This window comes from Amblyomma maculatum, chromosome 1, assembly GCF_055883805.1.
Source record: "Amblyomma maculatum isolate TAMU_Amacu chromosome 1, ASM5588380v1, whole genome shotgun sequence".
Classification (NCBI taxonomy): domain Eukaryota; kingdom Metazoa; phylum Arthropoda; class Arachnida; order Ixodida; family Ixodidae; genus Amblyomma; species Amblyomma maculatum.
The window spans coordinates 348,145,414-348,171,425 of record NC_139344.1 but is presented as its reverse complement, the minus strand read 5'-3'; the positions used below and the strand labels follow the sequence as shown (position 1 = coordinate 348,171,425).

The 26,012-nt window shown below is 43.7% G+C and overlaps 1 protein-coding gene across 1 annotated transcript; it reads left to right on the top strand.

Moving 5' to 3' along the window:
* The first annotated feature begins 4,369 nt into the window (after window positions 1-4,369).
* Window positions 4,370-9,091, top strand: LOC146207704 (uncharacterized). The gene is made up of 3 exons (XM_084577305.1): window positions 4,370-4,498; window positions 6,938-7,087; window positions 8,369-9,091. Exons 1-3 carry the CDS (start codon window positions 4,370-4,372, stop codon window positions 8,885-8,887), a joined length of 798 nt encoding a protein of 265 aa, XP_084433431.1. The 3' UTR covers window positions 8,888-9,091.
* The last annotated feature ends 16,921 nt before the right edge of the window (window positions 9,092-26,012 follow it).

Below are 26,012 nucleotides of genomic sequence, written 5' to 3'. Positions count from 1 at the left end.
GATATACTTTCACCTTACCACTTCATTCCGTACAGAACTGGTCCGGTTAATGAAATATCACGATGATTGACCATTCAACAAAGATTATATTACAAAGGTATGTTGATAAGGAGCTAAGGATACTGTGAAAGGTCGTTCTAGACATCTACACGGAAGATATAAGAGATGGTACGGGTGCTTTGCCAGACATTTTGATTAGATGACTGATACAGCGGATATGCATGAAAGTGACTCTACATATTGTGGGTGGCAAGGTTAGCTGCAATAAAGATTCTGAAACATGGAACGGGAGCAAGACACCGCAGTCTCTCGAGTAAGTATTCAAAAGGAAGTCTGAAAACGCAAAAGGCTTTCTGTACGCCGAGTCGAGCCGAGAGCAATCAGCGACGCCTGAAAAAAAAAAATAAAAAAAAAATAAAAATAAAACAACAACAACAACAGTCCGATTGTTTATAGGAGCTGTCAGCCGGAGACAGAGAAGCTTCTCCAGGAGAGTCCTACGATGCTCCAAGCGCAGAAGTGAACACGAAAGCTCACAAACATACCATGTTGCGAGGTGGGTGTCGAATGTGGAATACTTTTCTTCAGTACACAACACTTTGAATAAAGAGAATCAGAATCAGGAGTCTCAACTCTCAGGTGTCATGAGAACACATTTTGAATCCGTTTTCTGTCGCAATACACTAGTGCGGCATGGACGCTCCTCGAAGTAAGACCCAAAGGATTCTTGGGAGCTAACGAGGTATAATTTGTGTGGGCTCTAAAGAGCACGTGATTATTCTAAATGTGGTGAGTCTTTGCCAAGTAATTTAACGCTTTCATAGGCGAGCAAAAAAAAAAAAAAAAAAAAGACCTAGAGATAAACAAAAAAAAAACAATGCATAAGGCAATGTTCTTTGCTAGGTGTAAGATAAGATATACCGCAGACAAATGTGAGACCTATATATTTATGATTGAAAAGGGCGTTGATATGGTGGAAGCTAAAATAAGGCTCTGACAAATGCTGCTACGATTTGATGTGACACAGTGAAAAATCGTGAGTTTAGATTTATTAGAATAAAGTGACAGCAGTCAACCTTACGGTACGCTTGCACGCGGTTGCCTTGAAGGTGTGATTAATCCCGAGTCACAGTAAATGGGTGGTAGATATGATGTTCTAAGGCAATCAGTCGGACAGAACTCTACGGGACTGTTACTGACCATGGAACAACTGCTTGAGCATTTTTTCCCTGATTTGGACGAATAATTGAAGGCGTAGCTTATGCACCGGATTACCAAGAAGTCTTTACTTGCAGACCAAAATGGATTTTTGTCTTTGTCAAAGGCAGTACTGACTTATGAGGTCTGGCTTAGACACGCTAAGAAGTGGTTCTCAACGACAGGCTTTTTTGATGCAAAAAACTGCGCTATTACAAAGTGATATTCTGACCCGAAGTTTTGGCACTGCGACGAAAAGAAAAGAGCAACAAAATAGACCGAGGCAGGGGCAAATTATGCATCTAATTTGCCATCATGATAGCGGAAACAAAAATGACGGAAAATAAATATCTGTGAAGAAGAGTGTGGTATAAAAATACAAAATTAAATCGCGAAAACTCAGGCTGTAATCATAATACCTGGCCTCTTCAAACTACCTGCATAGGGGTCCTGGCGGCTGCGTGTTCTCGCACAGAATAAATAAACCAGAAGGTCAAGTGCGGCTAAACGTGGCCCTAAACATCGTGCAGTGGTGTAGTAGCTGGCAAATGGTCATTAACCTAGAAAAAAAAACTGTCGGTGACAAAAAAGAAATTAAAGCTTAACTTGCCTTATAGTATCTGCAATGTCATTTTGGAAACCGTATCAAAAAGAAATATCTAGGCTTTGTCATCTCTGAAGACCTTGCACCTAAGGCACACGTGGAAATCAGAACAAAAAAAATAATGACAGGCTTCTGATTCTTAAGCGTGTCTTGCGTTTTTCTACTTCCCAAGCCAAGCTGCTCGCTTACAAGGCTCTTGTCCGACCAATCTTATTATACGCGAACATTGTTTGGTTCCAGTACGCACAAAATGATACAGTTATGCTTGAGTCAGTGAAACGAAAAGCGGTTCGTTTTATATATAATAGATACCAGTGCACAGACTCTCCCTCAGAACTGTTTATCCGAGCAGACCTAGCAACGCTAGCATGTCACGCATCCTTGCACAGACTGAAGTTTTTATGTTTACTAATTCATCAAGTTTTTACCATAATTTCCACTGTATATGTAAATTACAACCACACCAGCGGAACACGGCATAAGCACGAATTTACGCTTGAAGAGTACACTTGTGCCAAGGATGTGAATCCCTTCTCTTTTTTCCCACGTGCAATACACGAGTGGAACTGTCTTGATAAGCTGATTTCTTCACTGCCTTCAATGGAAAAATTTGAACAGTATGCTGCGATAGCAGGGCTAACAACTAGCCAAAATTGATTTTGCTGTTGTCTTTTTGTTTTTGTGCCTTTTATGTTCACATCCTATATATATCAACCCACTCCTGTAACAGTTCCAGTTAGGACTGACAGTATCTTCAAATAAATAAATAAATAAATAAATAAATAAATAAATAAATAAATAAATAAATAAATAAATAAATAAATAAATAAATAAATAAATTCAAAATTTCACTTCCGGTTATAATTACAAAACAGCTGTATTTTCGAAGAATGCTGCGAACACTCAAAAGCAATCACTGTGACCGGTAGCCTTAATGCCCTGTGCATATAATTTAGTCCACGAGCGAGGCCCCGCAACACTGTGTCGATGACATCCTGGAATGTCCAGTCAAAAACGTTTTCCCGCACGATTGAGGCATGACCGCACGCGCTGACAGCGAAGTATCGTGCCAGACAGATGATCAAATGTGGGTGAGAAACGCTGGAGCACAGTGACCTTTAAGCGGTACACGCAAGTCAAGACCGCCGTGAAGCATTCGTAGTATTTCCCAAGGCGATGGACCGAGGCGCACAGCTACTCGAGTGGGTGATAGCTCGCCCCCTTTTGTGTCTTGTGCAAGAGGTGCGCCCAGCAGAGATCGGGCCACACCTTTTGTCTCTCACGGAGGCGCGTGCCAAGACCATGGCCGGAATGATTGTTCTAGCCGGAGAGACCGCGGAACAAAAGGCCAGAACGGCATTCCACAGAGCCGCTAGCACGCGATCTGTGCTCAGGGGTGATGAGAGGAAACAAAACGACCATGAGATTTGGAAGGACCTCATGATCTAACCCTGCTCCCTCTCTGAAGAGCCCAAACAACCGCCTTGAACGATGAAGCGTAATGGGCAGCTGGCGCTTCCATATCTCATTAACGCCAACCAGAGACGGCTCTATGGAAGGTCGAGAATCCTTACTTTTTGGACTCTTTTTTTGTTTGTTTGTTTGTTTGTTTCCGTACCTCGGGCAGCTTTGATATCGAAGTCTAATCTGACAGCAAAACGGCTGTCGAGCGCCACAAAAATTATCAGATAGGAGTAGACAACTGTGGCGCCAGCTCCTGATCACAGGTTGGGTATAGGGGGCCTGCGGCACGACAGAAAAGCCGGAATTGCACAAATAGAGCAGCGGAAGGCCACGGAAATTGGAAAAAAAAAAAAGAGAATGACGACAGGAGAGTCGATCAGCGCCGCGAGACACTTGCCCAATTAATCCTCGCCGGCGGCCACACCTGCAAAAGAAAAGAGCGCGTAGCCGATCAACGGCAAGTGTCAGAATTACGCACGCACACAGCCGCTCGCGCACCGTTGCATTCACCGTGACAACACCCTTTCGGCCGCCGTGACCCTGCGTGCTTTTAGCGGGCGTTCTCTTTTATTGAAATAACAACGGGTTCCGCTGTTTGTTTCTCCGCTCCTTCTCCTCCTTTTGCCCGCCTTCCATCAACCTGCGGAATCGCGCGCGCCGCATAGTTCGGACACATCACAGCCTAACCAGCACTCAGAGCCCTGTAGAAACGGCCGGACGTTGGTCGCGCGGGGCGACTCCCTTCAAATTGGCCACCCTTGCCCTCCCGGTGCTTTCTTGCCTGGCGTAGCAGGACTCCACTCTCCGCTTACGTCTCCCTTTCCACACCATTTGGTCGCTTTGTGTTTTGTCTTATGGGCCCCTTCTTGGGGGGCGACCGCTTTGCCAATTTTCGCCCGGCCGGCCACCACTCATTGAAACGTCCGCGAGAAGGTTGCTACGATCAGCGAGGGCGGCGGCAACAATGCGTCGCGTCGAAGAGACGATTATATGCGCGAGTCACGTGGCCTCCTCCCCCCTTGCTTTCCCCCAATGCCACTAGCCACCATGCTTCCCTCCTCCCTGGCTGGAAAACAATTGGAGCACATGGCGAGGTGTATATAAATGCACCAGGGTGCCCTGCCCGGTCATCACGGATCAGCTGCAGACCATTGCGGATACCGGACACACAATGAAGGTGAGCCACCAGCGTCTGCGCCAAAGCTCGAGACACTGGAGAACCTAAGGACGGGAGTACTGTTTCGGCCCTCTAAAGCCGCAGAGTTCCGCACTGAAAACGCTTAACTGGTCTACTTTTCGCACTGTACTGTTCATGGAGGGAAAGTCGCTATAAGTACAGTGACAGGATTTTTAGCTTTCGGAAAAATGATGAACTCTAGACATGTCTGAGTCGTTAGCGAAGACGTCGCATGGGCTTCAACGGCAGCTGATTGACAATGAAAAACGATTTGAGTATGGCGTTGCAAGCTCCGTTTCATTTGCTTCTGAGAGTTCTGGTAGTCCCATGTAGCATGGTCGGAGCAAAGGTAGAACTGGTGAAAGGCTAAAGCAGTGTAGTTATGAAACAAAAAACGAACCATGCAGATAAAAAGATACAAGCGGTACCCATTGGCAACGCTTAGTGCGTTGGTAGCAATGTCCAGCGCTCTCATATAAAAGAAGGGGGGGGGGGGGGGGGGGGCGAGGGTGGAGTACAGGGGCTTGCATGAGCTGCTGGCAGGTCTTGGGTAGAACCTCTGGAAAAGCCATTTCCACAGATCTCAAAGTGAAGTCAATGCTCAATTCCAATGCCAGAAGACTGCCCACTGGACATTTATGAGCCAACCACACCGGCAGCAATTCTTAAGACGGTGTTCTGTCCTTCCTCGAGAGGGCGTCCCTAACGTATCCTTTATTCCTCCCTTTCTCTTTCCATGCCTCTTGTCCTAATCCTGAGCGGGAGCAGTAAGACTCGTCCTTTTACATATCTCAGCTTTTCCTCCCATTTGATGATTTCTACGTAGCTGGAAAGAGACTAAAACTCCTAAATTGATTCCATACCATAGCTGACAAGAGGTGCAACTAGTGCGCTGCGTTACTTCTAGGCTTATCATTTGGTCAGCATGTTTTTTTGTTTTTTTTCTATCATCTCTTAACACTGACTACACCCTCCTGACAGTTTTTAACTCAGAAGCCAGATATGTTGGTGGAAGTAATAAGGTGTAGGAGCGAATTGATCCGATTTGAACGAAATACAGCTAAAAAGCACCTCTTGAGTGCAAGCCAAGACTGAAGAGGAAGGCACCCTCGGCAGATCGTTGCCGAAAAGATATTTGCCATTTGACAGGCGAACTCAACGTCTCAGCTGTTAAGTAGCACATGTTAATAGGACAGGTGAAATAAGCATAAAATAACAAAGGCTTGTTTCGACGCGGACTTAGGACTAATTGAGCGCAAAATTATGTATTATCTGAAGTTAGAATGGCCAGTGTAAGGTTTAAGAAGCAAGGAATATACCCTTAAATTTGTCTCAATTATTACAGCAAGAAAATCAAACCAATATAGGACGTCGTGATAGACACGAAATGCTGAAATTATAAGCGCCCCAAAGTTCGCTAATTTAACGCGATGTTCACATGATAATGGTTGTTAAATTGAAAGACATGTTGTTGAAGGCGAAACCACAGCCGACTGAAAAACACCACAAAGAAGAAAACAGGGCACGAGAACATGCAGCCTCGTGCCCTGTTCTCGTCTTGTGATGTTTTTCCGTTCGGCTGTAGTTTCACCTTTGACATGAACCAATAGCTCAGATCCAGATCATCATACGCTGTTAGTACACATGTATATTTTAGCTTGGCGGCCACTACAAACACGGGCCTAGTGAAATACAATGTAAAAATGCTTTAATATTGTTCATTTAAAATTCTGCACAATCTGTTTATATATGTCGTACAAGGTGTGACATGCCAATTTTAGCGCACATAAGCTTCGGAAAGGGAAAGGTATCGTTGAAAATATGCTAATGAGCAGAGAACAATGGGTATGGCTTGAAAGATTCAGCTGCCTGTGAACATTCTGCAACAAACATCAAAATGTTACAAGTAGTTAATGACTCTCAGAGTCACTGTTGTTCTGATCAATCTTACAAAAAAAAAAGTACAAACAAGTTCTTTAACAAGGCGAACGAAGCCTAAATACCAAGGTCCAAATGCTAAAATCGTCGAAAACTTCTCAAATGCTTCGTGAAAGTAGTACATGAAGCAAGGGTTCGTGAAATTAACACACAGGGTGTTATAGCTCCGATAGAGCAAAGTATCATTGCACATGAACATACACTCCGCGACTAGAGTCGAGCCACACGCAGCTATGAAACCACGAGCAAAATACACACAGGGACATGCACTTCTTTTCGTATCGAGGACATTCATGCATTAATATTCTTCAACGGATGATTGCCGAAATTATCTGTTGAAATATGCGATCTTACTCATTAGCGCAGCTCAAGATTGTAATTTCTATTACACGCTGTCAATTTGTGAGTATCTTGCGAGCAAGCTCAAACGTTTCCTTTCATTCTCGATGATCAAATACGTCAAAGCTGTGAGGAAAAATGTACAACCAACAAAATGAGCAGAAACACATTGAGCGTACATGCTTCTAAGGTTGCCCTCTATCGGCTCTTCTCCACAGGTCATCATCCTCCTCGCCGCTCTCGCGGTTGCCAACGCCGGATTCATTGGCCACGCCGGATACGGCCACGGCTACGGACATGGCTACGGCCACGCTGTCGTCGCCAAGGTCGCTGAGGCTGGACACTCCAACCAGCACAGGTCTCAGGATGTGAGTGCATTCGCTTGGATGTTCTTATAATATATGAACGGGCTCTTATAATACTTCAGTACATGGGACAAATATCGTCAGCAATTGGAGCTAACAAGATGGTAACTCATCCACAGCAAGAACAAAATAGCCATTCGCGAAGCGCAGGCGTAGCACAAACATATCTGACGGTCGCCTTACGGTCCTTCGAGGATCTGTGTTCTCTTTCTTTTTAGCTTAAGGATTGAGGGGACATGAACCAATTTTTGAAAGTAGCTGTCCAGCCTTCTTTGACATGACTTTTATTAAGGCATGTTTGCGAAAACACGTTCGCGAAACATGGAAGCAGAAAATGAAAAAAAAAAAAAAACATAGAACCAAAATGTAATGCTTGATATGCAACATTAAGATGAAACTGGTAGTTCTGAATGCGTATGTAATGACAGGTGGTATATAAATGTAATTCCATGCCTAGTCATATCATGTAAGTCATTATCATTTTTAGTCACAGTCGTAATTTATGAGTATGTCAGGTTGAGTTTACGACTTGTGTAAGTCAAACTCATGACCATGACTAGTCTCACCATGACTCAAAAGTGCTGAGTCATCGCACTCAAAATGAGCCATGACACTCTAGGAGCTATAAAGAAGTCAACGCATATGCTTTTGCACTTCTCCAGTGCATATCTCTGCAGTGCTCTCAAAATTTATTTAACCCCAATATAGATTTTTTGTAAGAGATGTTTATAAATATATTAATTTGGATTGTCCCATATCCCGGTTCGCAATGAAACCTTGTTTTTAACATGAAAGCATGTAAACTTTTTCCTACGCTCGTGTAGAGTGTTAAAATTATGTTAGATAACTAGTGATGGTGCGTGATTGACAATATTTCAGACAAAACCACAAGCGTCCCAACGAAAATTAGTGAATCAATATATTTTCATGGTGCAATCTGCCTTCATAAACAACTTCCCGCTGAGATCGAACTTATCCAGAAATTGAGGGTACACATAGAGAGCTGAACAATTACCATTGCGGCATGAACATTCCAAAGGAGTTGTATAGCATGTAAAAATTAATTATCTCACCTAAATGAAGTTTCATAAATAGTCATCTGAAATAAAAAAGAGGCCAGACAGTAGGCCAGAAATCAAGGCTTCTAGCGGAGGGGTGCAGTCAAGAATAAGAATTAAGCTTTAAAAATTAATGAAAATTATTTCAATGCGCAGCACATTACTTCATGTATTATCTACATACAGTTCTATACAATAAGCCTGATTCTCCTCTTTGTTATCGCAGCTCGCTGGCAACTACAAATTCGGCTACAAAGAGGCCCACACCAGCGGAAGCTCTTTCCGCCAGGAGGCTGGCGACGCCTGGGGCAACAAGGTTGGTTCCTACGGTCTCACCGACGCTGACGGCCGCGTCCGTGTCGTGAAGTACGTTGCCGACGGCCACGGCTTCCGCGCCCACATCTCCACCAACGAACCCGGCACCGCCGCCTCCCACCCCGCTGCCGCCGCCTACAACGCCCGTCACGCCGTGCCTGCCGTCGGCTATGGAGTCGCCGCTCCCGTCGCCAAGGTCGCCGTCGCCGCCGCTGTCCCTGTCGCTGCCTACGCCCACGCCCCCTACGGATATGGAGGCTACGGACACGGAGGTTACGGACACGGAGGTTACGGACACGGAGGTTACGGACACGGTGGTTACGGCCATGGAGGCTACGGCTACGGCCATGGCGTCATCCATGGAGCCTACGGAGGTTACGGTGGCTATGGAGGCCACGGAGGCTATGGCCACTTTGGCTACCACGGCTAAACTATGTCCCGTTCATAAATTAGGTGTTGTTTCCCAAGGACTTTCCTAAACTGAGACCTCGCGAGCCTCTTTCCTGTCGCACTTTCGTTGTGCACTGTCCAGTGTTCCTCTCTGTGTCCCGTCCAGCTGTTGCCACATTCCTGTTCTCTGTCCACGTCGACGCTGGTAGTGTCTCTCTTTTCGTTGTATGTGAATTTCTTTCTCTCTGTCTTGAGCTGTGCTTTTTATTTATTTCCTTTCCTCGACGGCCTTTGAGCCGTCTGCCTCTGCCGGTGTCCCAGTACAAAGCAGCTCGCACTCTTTTTTGTGCAATAAATGTTGACTTTCGTTGAACGAGACCTTCGCTTTACTTGCGTTTATTTCTTCTAAAAAGCGAGTTTGGTTCGAAGCATTAGCGGCTGGCTACACAGCGCTTCAACGCGCCGCACTGAAGGTGGCCATGAGCAAGGACTTGCCCCTTGAGGAAAGCGGCATATCTAACGTCGCCTGATTTCTGGGAACATGCGCAGTTCTAGCTATACATAGTGTCCGAGTTCACTGGAATTCTCTTTCAAATAAAGAAGTATTCCATTAATTTTGTTGTAGCTCAACAAGAACGAGAACTGGGACGAAGAAGGACAGAACAAGTGCTCACTTGTTCTGTCCTTCGTCTCAGTCCTCAATCTTGTGGTGCTACAACAAAATGGATACGTACCTACTCGCCCAGTTTTCGACCCTTATGCAAGGTAGTCCATGAAAAACTATTCCTATTCTTTAAAAATATTTCTTTAAGCGCTTAAGTAAGCTAAAATTCAACATGTCAAATGAGGTCGCTGCTAAAGATTCTTCTCACAGTGGCCTCTCCACTGTGGATGCGTACGATGCTTTGCAGCAGCGTCGCCCAGTCCATGTGAGTTGAATCCAGCTACACATGTCCGTAGCCAAGTATGATATATATGACTGGCATTTTATCACCCCCTTCTCGCTCTTCATCATCATAAAGTATTCCGAAACTCTTCCAAGAGAGGATTTCAGCCAAAGTATTTTTTATTAATCTTCATGCATCTAGTATGCGAAGTAATCAAGCCTGTTCAATGAGGTAGTATTTCAGAACTTGGGCTAAGTTGTTCAAAAAACCACGTAAGCCGCATGTGAACGTTTTATTTCGATAAAAGCTTTTTGTTATGATTGTTGAAGGAACATTATGGCGCTCGCTTTTCCTATAACTGATAGAAATTTTGCTTATTAACTGATGATATTTCAGCATGCACAAAATGCCAGTCATATGTTCCACATAATATAGCAGGGGGGACAAAACCCAAGTATTACGTAAGAATTTATCCTCGCTCTCAGCTCAGGCAGAAGTACTGCCTCCCGATAAAATATTTAGGGTAAATCAAATCGATGTCAACTTATGATGAACGTTTTGGCACGTTAGTGTGACATTATCGAAAAAACGCAGGTATAGTGGAATGAAGCGTGGAAAAAAACACTCATGTACCGTCCAGTGTGTGTGGTTCGGAATTTGGCCTTTCGATCGTGTAGACTCATGCCAGGGGCAATATTAGGCTGCAATTATTTTCAAAGATAATTACCTTGCCTTCATGTCGTTAGAACCTGCCGCCGGCGAGGCCAAGGCTAAGAGCTGACAAATTATGTCACTCGCTGACTCTAGAAGCTGGCCAATGAGAAATGAGAAATGGCATAACTTTTTTTTCACGGAGGAGGGGGGGGGGGGGGGGGGGTATTCATGGCGAATTCCATCGACACGAAGAAGTCACATGTAATAAGAGCGGAATGTTACAGCGCTATGCATGTCCACATCCGCCTTAATTCAAGGCCAGACTTAAGCAGGAGTCTGGTGAGAGTGCAGAGCGCATTACGGACGCACCGCACTTTTTTCGTGTTACAGAATAACTTAATGGCCCACCCTTCCCCACATCAGGTAGCGTACTGGTCGTCCTTGAGGCCCTTGCTTTGCACACAAAATTCCCATAAACCAAGAAATTGACGCCTCTCAAACACTTAAACTTTGTCTCAAGCTCCGTCTTGACATCGTAGCCTTTCTCTACTTGCAAAGGTTGACTATCAAGCTTCTTTGTCTCGAGTCTACTTCCCATTTTTTCTGAAGTGTTCGGAACTAGTATGCATATTTCTTTCCCGCCGACCAACTTAAGCAAATATTTTCGTGTAGTGAAGTTCGAGTGTTTAAACTTGTAAATTATTTTTAAGACAAACCTGTCATATATTGCTTTTCAAAGCTTATAACAGAGCAACAGAAATACCCATAAGTAACTAGTTATTATCCCAGGTATTGTACGAGATATATTTGACGTGACAATTGAATTGGCCAGGCATCACCGGCATAAATAAATATTTATTGACGCCGACGACTTCTTGAAAAATCTTAAATCATCGTAAAACACCCTTGGTGGCAGAAACTCCCCCGCACTCACTTAAACTTCGTTTAAACGTGGCTTTCACGCACAGGTACTTGCATTTAATTGGACAGGTGGACTCCTCGGAATGTTCCACTTGTGGCATCCCCGAGACTGTGAACCATATATTATTTTTGTGCCTAGTGTATACTCGTGAAATAAAAGTGCTAGCCGTTTCCTTGAAGCATTGGGACAAGAGGCCTCTGTAGGAGGAACTGCTGCTGGGCGCTTGGCAGGACAAGGGGAAGGCTGTCGAAGCAGTGCGGGCTCTTTGCCGTTTTTTGTGCGCCACTGGACTTGAATCGCGCTTGTAAAGCAAGCTGCCTCGCCTGTATATATTTTCATATGCCTTCTCCCACATCATCACCCATCACGATTCTCTTCCCCTTCCCCAGAATTTAATCATTCCGGCCAACAGGCTCTGCCTTTCCTTTCAATAAATTCATCTATCTATCCATCCCCGAACTCACTGATATTGCCACCAGATGTCATTACGTGGCACCCGAAGAGTGTGAGGTCTTGAATGCAGAGGGCACACGCGCTATCGGAACTACGATGATGTTGAACGTTAGCATTCGTCTTCCGAACAAAAAATAAGTAGCCTAATACGTCGAGAAGTACTTAGCCTATAACAAAGTGATTTGAGTAGCCTCATTGGTTGTGCAACGATACACTGAAATGTCCTTCATAACCTAAACAATACTTAACTGAAGTACAACACTATATATGCGAACTCGAAGCCACCGTCTTAAGAACATATGTCCAGAGAAATCAGGGTAAATCAAATAGAAGTGTGCGTCAGGCAACAAACGCGATATAGTAACGTCCCTGTCGAAATAAAGAAATAGGCATACGGGCCAATTTCTAGCGATTTCGGTTGTATCTTTGATAAAACACGATGTGGGTGTTGTGACGTTTCATACTACGAACCGAAAGTCTCATTAATGTTGGCCCATTTATTATGGATGTCTCGAATTGGGGAAAGGTTTTGCGTGAAGCAAATTTTTCCGATCTTAATGTGAAAATTCGCTTTTCCAGGCAATGAACAAAAGAAAAATGCACAGAGCCCATTGGGGCTGATGTGCTATTGCCGCGGTAACAAAATCTCTGCTGCTACAACCAGGTGCTTTATTTTCCTGATTTTAAGAGCAGTACACATTGCAAACGTCATTAAAAAGCGCAAATGACTCAACGACGACTATTTTCTTTGGTAGGTTAAGGGTCTATAGCGCAAAATTGGCCAGCCAATGCACCTTTCTATTTTCGCTACTCCATTAATAGCTGCGAAAAAAAAAAAAAAAAAAAGTCGCTGTGCTGATTGTGCAACATAGAGAGCCGCACTCAGCAGCTTTCTGCGGAATGATTATTAATATATTCACGAGCGGTTTGTGGTATTCGTATGGTTGTAGTAGATTTATCTATGAAACGCCATCAAGAGCATGATAAATAAGAGAATGTCTAGTTGCCCCGTACTATAAAAAGCATAACTGATGACAACCGGAATTAATGTGCTTGTAGATCCCAGTACAGTTTTTGATCTCAACTTCGCTGGCCCCCACTATGCACAAAGGTTCTCTTTTTTTTTTAATTACAATATATTTTACGAGATTTGTTATATCTTATAATATATTTTAAGCGACTCGCTTTTACGGCCAATGACGGCAAGAATCAAATCAAAGTGCGCATAATGACGAGGCACGACTGTACCTAAACAATCGCGAAATGTATCACACTTCATATTTAGTACATATTAATAACTTACCTGCCGGAAGTCTTTCGTTCGTATGTGCTTTTGTAATATGGAACAAGTGGTGCAAAAAAAAAAAAAAAAGGAGAAAGATCACCAGCTTCGCCCACTCTCGAGTCGTTTAGTGCTACATGTCTTTGTGGAGGAAACGCTGCAACCTCCAACTTCGAATGCTACACGTAACGGTAGATTGATGAAAAGAAGGAAAGAAACACAAGAAACTGGAATACGTGAATTGAACGCTTCCATTGCGTCATTGTGTTCTCGTTCTGAAAAGTGGCGCCTTGACCGATAACAGTCTTCCACTGAGGCTAACAACAGTTCTCCGATTTCAAAGAATACGTGGAGCCGTGGGAACGCCAGACAGCCATAACTTACTGCGGACGTTCTTGGACGAAGGTTGGCAAGACGAATGTACGAAAACATGTTGACATCTCAATGCGGGTCGCGCTTTGCGGTCCCTGCTGGCGGCGGGAACGAACTAGGACGTGCGTCAATTGCGGCTTGTTTGTCCACTGAAGTGAGGACGCCGTATCACATGCGACGTACTTTAGTGTTTGCATAGAACATTCGACGGCATTTCACGAGAGGTAACTTGTATACGATAGGAAATCACCAACTGCGTCTGTGCCCTATTCGAACTGAATGCACAAAACAAAAGGTGAGAAATTTTTACCGGAGTAAGTGAGGAATTGTCAGAAATTGTTGAGAAGTAAGCCGTTCCTAGGGTCTCTTTTCCGCATTTGGTAAACAATATTATGGTGTGTAGATTGTCAATGTATATTTATTCCTTATGACCCACTGTTTCTCAGAGCAAGTTCTTGACTCACTTGTTGTTTTCCTTCTATGTCTTGCTGCCACTGTACAGATTATTTGCCCGCATCTTGGCATCTGCTGATGTTCGCTTGGGTCTAAACAATCTACCATCGAACCAAGGCTTACTTACTGTAATGCCCTCTTCAAAAATAAAACAATACCACATGTTTGTCGGTAGCAACCGTATGTACGCTAGCGTTCTTGCATAAGTGTTTCAGAAATAAAAACCACGATTCTGACGTTACAATAACCGGTAAGGCGAGATATGAGCGCAGGTTTAAGTGTTTTGATTTTGTCTTACATCGTGGCCGACAATTTTAGAAAGACATGTAGGTATGTTAATCGCAGGACACGCTTTATTCTTCGCACATACTCGTTCTTCAAGATACGCTACTTTTCAAATTCATAATTCTGAAGGAAGGGTTGTTGTGGGAGAAATTGAAGGAGGTATATTCTACTTGCTGAACCAGTGGTTGCTGCTCCACGAGGATGCCTGTACAAATGTTTCGTGGCGTCCACACAGCAGTGGGAAGAGTTATGAGGGAGGAAATAAATTTTTCGGTCATACTTAGTGTGCAGTTCTTTTTGGCCGTTATATCTATAGTGAAGTCCGCCGTTGCTAACATTGATACGGGTCTATGTGCGCTTAATGCACGGCACGGGAAGACCACTATGTTTAGATAAACGTGATAGATGAGAAGTCAACAACCACTACACCAAACTGGCGCCCAAGTTTGCAATACTCAGTTTATTAACTTCATCAGAAGTAGTAAACAGTCTGATGGATACTGCAGTCTGGCCCTTACGCAGGTAGACGGCCACTCCTACCTCCCTGTTTTGCTCTCTGCGAGCGCCTCAGCAGTGCTCGTAGCCAATAATTTGCAGGGACTCTTTAGAATATATCCATGTTTCGCCGAGACAATATACAGGAACTTTCTCCAGCGACTCCTGTCTTCTCATCAGATGACCAAAGTAGCTGAGCTTTAACTTTAGACCCTCCAATAAAGAGTCAGGGTTTATGGTCGACAATATCGACTGATTTGATCTTCTGGCAGTCCAAGGAACTCTCAAGAGTCTTCGCCAGCACCACAATTCAAATGCGTCAATTCTTTGGCGGTCAGCCTTCTTCACTTACTATTCCCCTTTAGGGTCTCTTAAACTTGTTACAATTTTAACCCAATGTGAAGTGTGATGTAAGTAGTGCCTGCCGCACAATATAAAACGTACCTTGGTATAGCGCTTTCTGGCCTCTGATATAACATGGCGACGTATAACAAACATTCTTTGTTCGGCCTCCTCATTTACATGAGTCAGGCTTGAAGAATGGTTGTCTTTCAAAACATTATCAGATGATTTTTAGAGCCAAACGAATTCCCACTCGAATCCCCGCGCCTTACGCAACCGCATTGATACCAAGGCACGTGCACAGCCAGGAACCTCCGCCTTTGAGCGAAAAACTTCGTTTTCTCGCGCCAGTTGTGCGCTGAGGGAATACCGAGGAGACTGCGAGCGAGCGCAGCGCTCGTCACGTAACGGGCGTACGCGGCGAATACTCGGAGACATGATGCATCGGAAAACTGCTGCGAGACTGGCAATAACGCGGGATTCCTGCATATGCAATAAACAAAATCAGACGGAGGCGCACCAGAAAGCGAAATTCAGCGGGAAAGAAGTGGTCGCCGCGAAGCCGGCTGGCACGCTACGTCCAGGAGTCAACGAAGTACACCGGCGACGACGAACAATCCAGGAAGCAAACACAGCTCCGGCACGCGGGCAGAAGAAATTGACCCACTGGCAACCATTATGCTAGGCCCTCATCAATCAGCCTTCACGGTCACGCCAACAGGGGGCCAACCCCTTCCTGCGGCGCTCGGCGGCGGCCTATCCGCTCTCTCCTATCCGGCCTGGCGACCCGAGCCAAGGGGCCGCATGCTCCGTGCCACTTATCGGCGCTCGCGTCTTCGGACGTGACCGAGGTGAGAAGAGAGCGCCGATGCGTTTGTCTGAACAAAGCGACGGGACGGCAGAATACTCGCTTGTTACCCGAATGCTTCGTTGTTCGCGCCGAACGGTTAGAGTTAGTATAATCTGGGCACGTTTGGGCGTGGACCGGGGATGCACCGGCGTGGCCGTTCGAGTCTGCGTAATAGTTCTCGGCGCGTTAATCGCTTCTTGTGAATATCTCGTAACCAGATTATGACACGGCAGTTAGCAGCGGGCAAATAGCGTCTTCCAATCACTCTAGTGGCACTAGTAAAAAAAGAGTCTATAGCCTGCTCATCAAGAACCTCGTAACAGAGCCCGAGTTAGCCAACTTGATGGCGCATGGCTTTGTTTAGTCGTGTACTGAGGCAGACGCTGGGAATAGCAGTGCCCATCCCCCTTTCGCTGTAGTGTAACATCGCTTGGACGCCATTGCGTACCGTTTATATTAGGACTCTCACACGTAGACTTCGTTTCCGGTCAAGGGGTTTTCATTGCTTCTTCCTGTACTCCCACTGACTGCACGTGGGCACTCAATATACCGCTGTAGGTAGCGACGAGAATTTGCACGGGAACGCTCTATATTGGCTTAAGTCCGCAACACGGTTTTGCATATATAAGAAATTGGTTCTAAAAATGAGGGGAAAATCAGGAGCGTTTATCGTGCGACATACAGGAAAGGGGGGGGGGGGGGGGGCATTGGTTTTCCACCGACGATAAAACACTTGAATGAAAACAAAAATATGATTTTAGAACAGAAAGGTCGCCGAACCGAATTAGGACCATGGTTTAGCATACAGTAGCTAAGATGAATTTAGATACACTACGAAACATACGGGACAGTTAAGGAACGTTTAAGCGTATGGTTCTCTAAGGCAAGAAACAGTGCATGAAATCGCGCTTTTTTATATCTGTGTACAGTGAAGCGTTTACGGTTTATGTAAACGCAGGTAGAACTTGCTCAAGTTTACGTAAATTGAAAATTGATGTCTTAAGGTTTATTACTGGGATGTCGTTATCATGGCTCATGAGGTGAAAGCTTGAAAAGTAACACTCTACTTTAAATTTATTTGGCATAGAGTTCGCCTTCAGAATGCTAAAAAATTCTCGCTTGTGATAATGACTTGCGGAACAAGCACTAACCTTTGAAAACGATCCAAAGGGCTTATCATCTAGCAACTAGGGAAGAATATACATTTACTTCCTTTTTTTTTGTCTATTTATGCATTTGTGTTATACCTAAATGCTTCAATAAGAAGGTCCTGCATGGGCTCAGAGTGATGCAGTCTGATCAATAGCACAAAAAAAAAACGGACTCACAGCTTTTCCTGAGAGTGTAGTGCACGTAGCAGTGGCTTCGTTGTTTCAGGTGACCTTTGCGTTCTTCATGCTTTAAAAAAAAAAACACTGTTTTTGTTCCATGTTGCGAAAACCGTAAATATTTCCTCAATCAGTGTGATGGGTAGCATGTAATCTCACATTTTCAATTCAGAGAAATTTTGCCTGAGTTGTCATATCAATATATTTTTCGCTATTTTAAGCATATCATGTACCTTCAAAATAATAAACCAAAACTTAAGGGAACCCTTAGGCTTCACCCACAGTGTTGACGCGATAGTGTACATACTCTTTGCCTCACCTATTGCTAATTTGATACATTCGCTTATTTGCCTATTATTTAATTGACATATGCATTTATGCTACGTAAACAGCACAATACTTCGTTATATAACGCGCGTCGTATGAATTAACCAGACCCCAGTCCCCCAATCAAAAACACTAATCAGTTTAATCACCAATCACACAACCAACCCAATAACACATCAAGAATCATCAGTCACAACATATCAAGAATCATCAGTCACTAATCACTAATCTCGAATTGCCCTATGTATAATTCCCAACCACTTGATCTAATCAATAGTCACAAATAACCCATTAACCCATTTTTGTTTACCAATCACCCAATCAATCATCCCCAATCATCATTCAACTTGGCATAGCAATGGTAGCAGTAAACTTGACTGAAGCACAAAACCTAGACGCTGAGGCATATGCACCATAGCAGCTCAATACAGTGGAGAGCTGGGCCAGCTGGACATATTGGTAAGGATTGAAACCAGCGGAAAGACGCAGACAAAAAGAGAAGCACACAACACAACGCTGGACTAACAACTGAGTTTATTGCTAAGAAACAGACATTCATACATGCCCTTCAGCGAAGAAGCAACACATGCGCACGTGGCAAGAGAAATACTCAAAAGACAATCACGGGGAAAATTACCTTCACAGCACGCTATCTATGTGCGCTGTAAAGAGCTTAGAAACTGAAATTCTTTATCGTACAAGGTAACAGAAGTTTCGCTTACACAAGTTTTATCATATTTAATAATATGAAAAGCCTCCAGAATTTCGCGTTGGCTCTTTGTTTTTCCCCGCCCCAGAGTGACTGTTTCCTTCAGCAGCGGCCTGCATTTATGCTCCCGGCAATGTTTCGGCAAATTGGCCCGTTCGTCGGAAAGTGGGGATCTTTCATGCTCGCGAAGTCGGGCATTTAAGCACCGACCTGTCTGTCCGACGTACATATTCCCGCATGATAATGGAATGCAATAAACACCTTGAGTTTCACAGGGTACAAACTTCTTCTCGTGGTTCACCGTGCACTGGGACTTTGATTTATTGCTAATTCTCCTGCACAAACTAGCCAATTTACGTGGAGCGGAAAAAACTAGTTGCACACCTTGACGATTGGCGACCTTCTTTATGTTGTGTGAAAGCGTGTGCACATAAGGCATGACTTCGATCTTCCCTTTATAATTTTTCGAACACGTTTCTGATACCATCATCTCAAACTAGGGCAAGGCGACGTCATTTAGATACAATAAGCCCAATGCGCTATCGCTTAATAATTTCCACGATCTTTCAATGCGTTTTCTCCACAGTCCCCAGCAGTTCAATGGTGTTATTTCCATTACATATCACGCTGTACGAAATATCGTTCGCCCCCCCCCCCCCCCCCCCTTTCTAAAGAAAACCTCAACAAAATGACCTCCGGTATTTTGCACTGAGCGGATGATACCACTTTAATGGCAGAAAGTGAAGTGGAACTCAAGAGACTTCTGGTGCGCGTACAAGAAGAGAGTGAGAAGTTTGGGCTTAAACTGAACATTAAAAAGACAAAGATCATGGCGTCGTGCCCTATCAAGTCCTGGAGCATCAATGGAAAAGAAGTGGAAGCAGTGACAGATTTTCTGTTCTTGGGCTCCAAGATTACCTCGGAAGGAGACTGCAGCCATGAAATTAGGAGACGCCTGCTTCTGGGAAAGAGAGCAATGGTTAGCCTTGACCGCCTAGTAAAGAGCAGAGACATTAGTCTGGCAACCAAGATCCGTATAACTCGTGCTATGGTCTTTCCAGTTGTGATGTATGGATGCGAGAGTCGGACTGTGAAAAAGGCTGACCGCCGAAGAATTGACGTGTTTGAATTGTGGTGCTGGCGAAGACTCTTGAGAGTTCCTTGGACTGCCAGAAGATCAAATCAGTCGATATTGCAGACCATAAACCCTGACTGCTCATTGGAGGGTCAAATTTTAAAGTTAAAGCTCAGCTACTTTGGTCATCTGATGAGAAGAGAGGAGTCCCTGGAGAAAGATTTGATGTTGGGAAAGGTTGAGGGTCGCCGGAGAAGGGGTAGGCAGCGAACGCGATGGTTAGATGGCATCCTCGAGGCACTGCAGATGAAGTTATGTGATGTTAGGAAGATAGTGAGAGACCGGAAAGCGTGGCGTGACATGGTCCATAGGGTCACGAAGAGTCGGACACGACTGAACGACTAAACTGAATTTTGCACTGAAAAATTAACATACTGTCGTCCTAAAGGCCTCAAATTACTATATAGGCAAAATATATTTATTTTTTATGCAGACAAATAGTGACGTTTGAAAGAGATTATCACAAAATATCGATGCACAGAGCATTAAACAATAATTACTATGGTACGTTAACAAAGGAAAAAAGAAACACTGTCAAGAAGCTCTTTGTTGTTCTGTTACCGTCACTTTAAGCACCCAGAACTGCAACCTTGTTTGTGGAAATGTTCAAGGACATGAAATGCCACCTCTTAGAATTTTTATTATTTTTTTCATCTCTCCACCTATTGTGTCCAGCGTTCAAACTTTTCTGAGCCACACTCGCGGGAGAATGCAACCTTCTACAGTGCTACAATTTTGGCACAGAAATATTATAGTAATCTCATCTCGTTCATTGACAATTTGGTGTCACGAAGAACCAATAATACAGTACGCTTCAACTTAGAGCTTGCAAGCTCTAAATGGTATGTCTGGAAATAATCTCTCATTTACAACTTCCCACCAGTTGACCAAAATGCGCCTAGTGAGGAATTTTATGTGCGCTTATGAGAAGCCGTATCATCAGCGCGGTATATCTGAGTGCAGTTGAGAAATTCTCATTGCTCATTTTCATGGCATGAAGCCACACTGTTAGCTGTAAGGCGTGAAGCATAAAAACAGGCTCCACGTCATTCTCGTCCACCGAAAATATTTGAAGTTCCCGTTTACAGAAGCCATGCTGCGTAGACAGATTGAATGCGTATAGTGCTGCACAAAAGCACAGAAAAGCAGCGCTAAGACTCACTTAGTTGAAACAGACTTCACTTCTCTGTAGGCTATGCATCTTGATGCCTTCAGGTTTCAACATCATGCGTATTTTCCCTCTTGGACCAATCTTGGAAGGTGAATGTCGCAAGTGAATGTCGCAAGGTGGTGAGACAACTTCGCGTACTGACCAGCTGCTGCTGGACTGGAGGAAGCGGGTGAAGTATGATGGACTTTTTCTGGGTACATTAAGTGCATTCGCCTATTCTGCCATAGGAAATGTGGGCCTGAAGCAAACAGGAAAGAATATCCGCATACATTTTAAATGTTGTTTGGGAGCTTGGTGCCGGTACAGACAAGTTACGCCTAAAGTGTCAGTCAAGGCGAGTTAACTTTGAAGCTGACTTATGGGTGATGATAACCAGCATTATCTGACGGCAAAACGTTGAGCAGCTTTGCCCACTTAGATAACTTACTCTCCTCTCGTATCACTAATCTGACGCCGCTGCAATGAGTCCATTGCGTGAGCAAGTACTTAAAGAGATTTAACCCTGGTATAGGTTAAGTAGCCATCCATCGCGGATTCAGTGTTTTCCCGTTTAACTGCACCCTAACTCTTTTAAAGTCCTCTAAAGAGCGCCCAGATGTTGTTTTTTTTTTTACTTCCCTACCAGCACGACTAGAATAACAGAGCCAACTTTTCCTAACAGCTTTGAATTTTTCAGACCCTTCCAATGGTGGTTGACAGTACGCGAAGTGCAGCATGTTCTTCTCAAGAATCAGTTGTCTGCGTCTGACGCGGCAGTGAAAAGAATCCGTTTTTAAGCCGCGCCAAGCCACTAAGAGTTCGGTCATTCAGAAAAGCCACCGCACCTGTGGCAGGCCAAAAGTTTAGCATTCCAGATCCAAGGTGAACAGTGGAAGAGTGTGATGGAACACCTTGCCGACTCCGATCTCGGCGGTCCATAACCGACGCCTCTACCTGTCTGAGCGAGCTACTCGAGCAGCAATTTCGAGTGAAGTCCGGAGGTGCATTGAATCAGATGTCTCTCTATAGACGTCGAGGCGCGATGTTATTTGGAGCAGGAGAGATCCTGACGCATGGATTAAGACAGCGGGAGAAGAGGGGCAAAATGCTGCCAATGTCTGCGACCCTGAGGACGTAACCGTTCTCGTGCTTCTCTTTCAACTGCCAGGCCTTTCTCACAGTGACGAGCTTGTCGACCTTTTTGGCTTTTGCATACATTTTTTTTTTATTACGCAACAAGGCCGATATGCGTGTTGAATTATGTTATGGGTGTCAAAATACCTGTTGGGAGGGCGCACCGCAGGGTGTCGTTGGGTGTGGGTGAAGCCAGAGGCTTTTTATGGGTACTTTCACGTAATGAGCTGCTCAAAGGAGCCAGAGGCAGCGATATTTTGACCTCGGCCCGTAATGGCTATGAAGGCTGTTAGGTGGAGCGACCTTTCCACATCTTTCACCCAGGTGAATGAGATCGGGGGCGTCTCTGATGTTTTGCTTGAGCTGTCTGTTAACGCCGTCGGAATCTGTAATAGAGGTTGCTCGATCTCCTTCAGGAAGTGACCGAGAAAAAAAGAAGCCATATTAAAGTCAATAAGTTATACAATGCAACCTTTGCTCTCTAAAGCTGCGTAAAAAAATACTGCTTTTATGACCAGTCGGTAGCTAGAACTGCAAGCTCGTGAAGACGGAAAGACGCCCTGTAATACCAGCAACTACGTGAGTATAAATTTTATCGCAACCACACCTATCTGACGAAATAGATGTTGGTTCAAATTAATATATATATATATATATATATATATCCGTCCTCGAGAGCGCCAGCACGCGATGCATGTCAGTGGCAATAACGATGAAGATTACAACACTACAATATATATATATATATATATATATATATATATATATATATATATATATATATATATATATATATATATATATATATATATTGTAATTGAAGACATTGCACAGGCTACGCCATTAACAGTCAAAGGACCGTTCGGCGATCAGTCCGATAGAGCTTGAGTCAGCACATGCGCTAGCGTCGGAGAGATATAAGCGTTGTCGTCGTTGTCTTTCCTGACCGTCAGGCGTTGAAATGGTTGTCGTTCTATTTCTTCGGCATCAGGCGCTGAACATTTCAGAGCCGAATAATTTTCTTACAGTATATATATATATATATATATATATATATATATATATATATATATATATATATATATATATATATATATATATATATATATATATATATATATATATATATATATATATATATATATATATATATATATATATATATATATCTATATATATATATATATATATATATATATATATATATATATATATATATATATATATATATATATATATATATATATAAGGGTAAACAAAAACATTCTTTTTTTTACATCTGCCACTGAGCGATGTGAAGAAGTGAGTGGCTATAAGCTGTAAAGAAAAAATAAAAATACGCAGTGCAATTTCACTCAAGGAATTAGCTGGAAAAGCGGTAGGAGTGAGAAATATGTCCTTTCTGATAAACTGTTATCATGGACACCGGAGCGTGACACAAAACCGCGGCACAACATTCAGCATTCCTACTGCAAAGACGGAAGTAATTTCTTACGTGCACAGGAAAACCCAAGATCTCAAAAAAGGTGGTGAATAAACAGACACGCTTACACGCCAAGCCCCTAACACGAGTGTCTCACCCAGAAGCCTCTCATTTGATCCTCGCTCCGCTTTCCCTATCTTGGCATCTGTTGTGAGAAAAAGTGCACGTTCCCTTATTCCCCCGTCCAATTTCATAACCTAACGTAGGATGCGCCCCTTACGACGATTATGGCTGGGGCGGCCCTTACCTCGTCGATGACGTGCTGATGGGGCTCTGAAGTTGCAGCGCAGAGCTAATGTCCTAAGTTCCCAAGGCCAGCCGGTGAAGCGGAGGTGGGTCGAGGTTTCGCCTCGTGCTACGCGACGAAGCGAAACCTGAAGTAGTATTGCTAACAAAATAATAAAACACAACAAAAAGCAAGTCAATAAAGCATTATGGTTTGTTCGATTATATAGCGTAGTACGCAAAGTGAAATGCACTATTAGTAAAATATTTTTTCTGGATTAAAATTACTTACAGTAGAAAGCTTAATACATCGGTTGCGTCCGTCGCGCCATCTTTGCTACTTTGAATAAGTAAACTTGGATATCGGCGTGGCGTAATTCCGTTTTCTCAACAGTAGGTTCCCGCAACTTCTTACTCCTCACTGGTTGTATCTCGGCAAGTTAAAGAGTGATTTTTTTTATTTATTCATACCGTTAACCCTCTATATGAGGTGTCACTGAACGCAACCTAAAGGTACCATACACTCACTGCAGGCAATAATTGATTACGGCGAAGGTAATTCCAAATTGCATAGAGTAACCTTTGTCATACGGTCACCTCCTGGCTGTGTTCACGGCTGGTTTTTCGGCTATTAAGAATCAAAATTATCACATTATGCAACCTAAAGACGAACACACGCCAGGAAGTTTGTTAGTAATATATCTGAACATTGTGAATTAAAAATTCAAAAAGTTGGAGTCACAGGATTTGAACACATGTTTTAATGCTGAGATAAGTAGTGTTAATTCATTGCGTCACAGGAGCGACGGCAACTGCTGGTTTTAAATATGGTGTTATTCTCTTTTATTCAACTTGCTAAAGATGGCGCGACGGACGCAACTGGCATGATCAGCGGATTACTGCAAGCAATTTAAATCCAGCAAACTATTTTATTGCGTATGCATTTTAGTTTAGGTACTCCATTGTATACTCAATAAAACATATGGGTTTATTCACTTGGTTTTTGTTGTGTTTTGTTTTTAGTGACGCAACCGGCACTTCCGTTGCTGTAGTTTTCGGGGAATGGCAATACGTGACGCCAGCATCGCCTACGCCGGATTTTCTGGTGAACGGGGCCTTTAAAGCAATCGCGTTAAAAAAAAATCAACAGAAAAATTAATTCGTGAAGTGCTGGACCGGGGATGTATATGAGATGCCATTTATCTGCGGGAAGGCCTATGTGGGGCAAACGAGCGATAGCAATACGCGCGCAGTCAATAAAAGAAATAAGAGGCGCATATCAATAACATAACAATGCATGTCACAAAGCAGCAGAACATTCTCAAAGGAAAATTGGCCTGCACTGCAAAAAGCGTTAACCGCAATTTCGAGAGACAAGGATTCCGGGCAAGAGCAGAAATACTTTGGCACGAGAGGAACCAAATAATGGATTGTGCACCCGCCAAGCTGTCCAAGGACATTTTTTTTCCTCAATCATCCGATCTGTATATCATGGCAAATAAAAGATTTCAATTTATTTCATTTCATTCCATGTATAACATGTAGAGGAAAAAATTGTGTAAGCGATGTCTATGCAACTTTTTTTAAGGCCGAAATTTCTTCCCTTGAACTGTTTGATTGACTGCGCATGGTCTTTATGCGCAGGACTAGTGTTACTTGTCCATATGCAGCTTCTCAGCGAATAAGGCTAGATAAAGTTTCGGTTTGCCCTTCATCGTTTCTTTGTGTTCGTTCTTGTCGAAGTATTGTTTCATGTCTGAAGCATTCGGAACCCCGAGACGTCTAGTGCTGACAGGCCGGGCTGAACGAGCTTTCTCCAGAGCACAATCAGAAATCTTTAAGCCAACAGGGTATTTTTCAGAGCTTTACATTCTGTCTTTTTACTGATGATTTTGAACTTCTTAACTTGAAGAGGTTTTATACGAAATTAAATATGTATGGCTGACTAACTTGTGCGAAAGGATCCAAGTATAAGGATGATCTTGTCACACAATACTGTTATGGTGGACGTTTTAAATTTAATGTGATATTTTGTAAGTTCTTATTGAATCGATTATGCCGCTGGGAGGTAAAATTTTGGAATAGAATTATACTTATACTTGCAGTCGTTTAATATTAGCGAGAATGAATGCCATTCAGGCAATACATTCTGCCAGCGTATGACAACGAACCGAAATTCTTGCGACCAGAATCCTCGGACTTTATATGCAGACTGGGGTGTGACGCAACGCTTAACTTTACGCTCAGATGCTGCGTCACGGAAATGCCTAGCTGTGGGAACGCGCAACCCAGCGAGAAAAAGAAAAATTGAACTGCCTGTGAAACCTGACCCGGTATTATCTGTCACGAGGAGGCCAAACAGAGCACGCAAGATTTCCCGCCCTCTGCAGTTGACACAAATGGGTCCCACGGTCCGACCCTGCCGCGGCTGTGCACTTTCACGTCCAGTTTTTAGCGCACCTCTGACACAGGGTTGTACCGACAACAGCAGCAAAAGGCGACCACCACTCAACAGCCTAACAAAAAATAAAAAGGTGCCCAGAAGAATTCAGTGATTTGGGACGAAATCACTCGAGCAAAAGTCACGGACACCGTGAACTAAGGGGAGAATCTAACAAAAGACAAGAAAAAGGAGTTGCCAACAAGCAGCGACGACAGAGAGCACAGAAGGAACGGAAG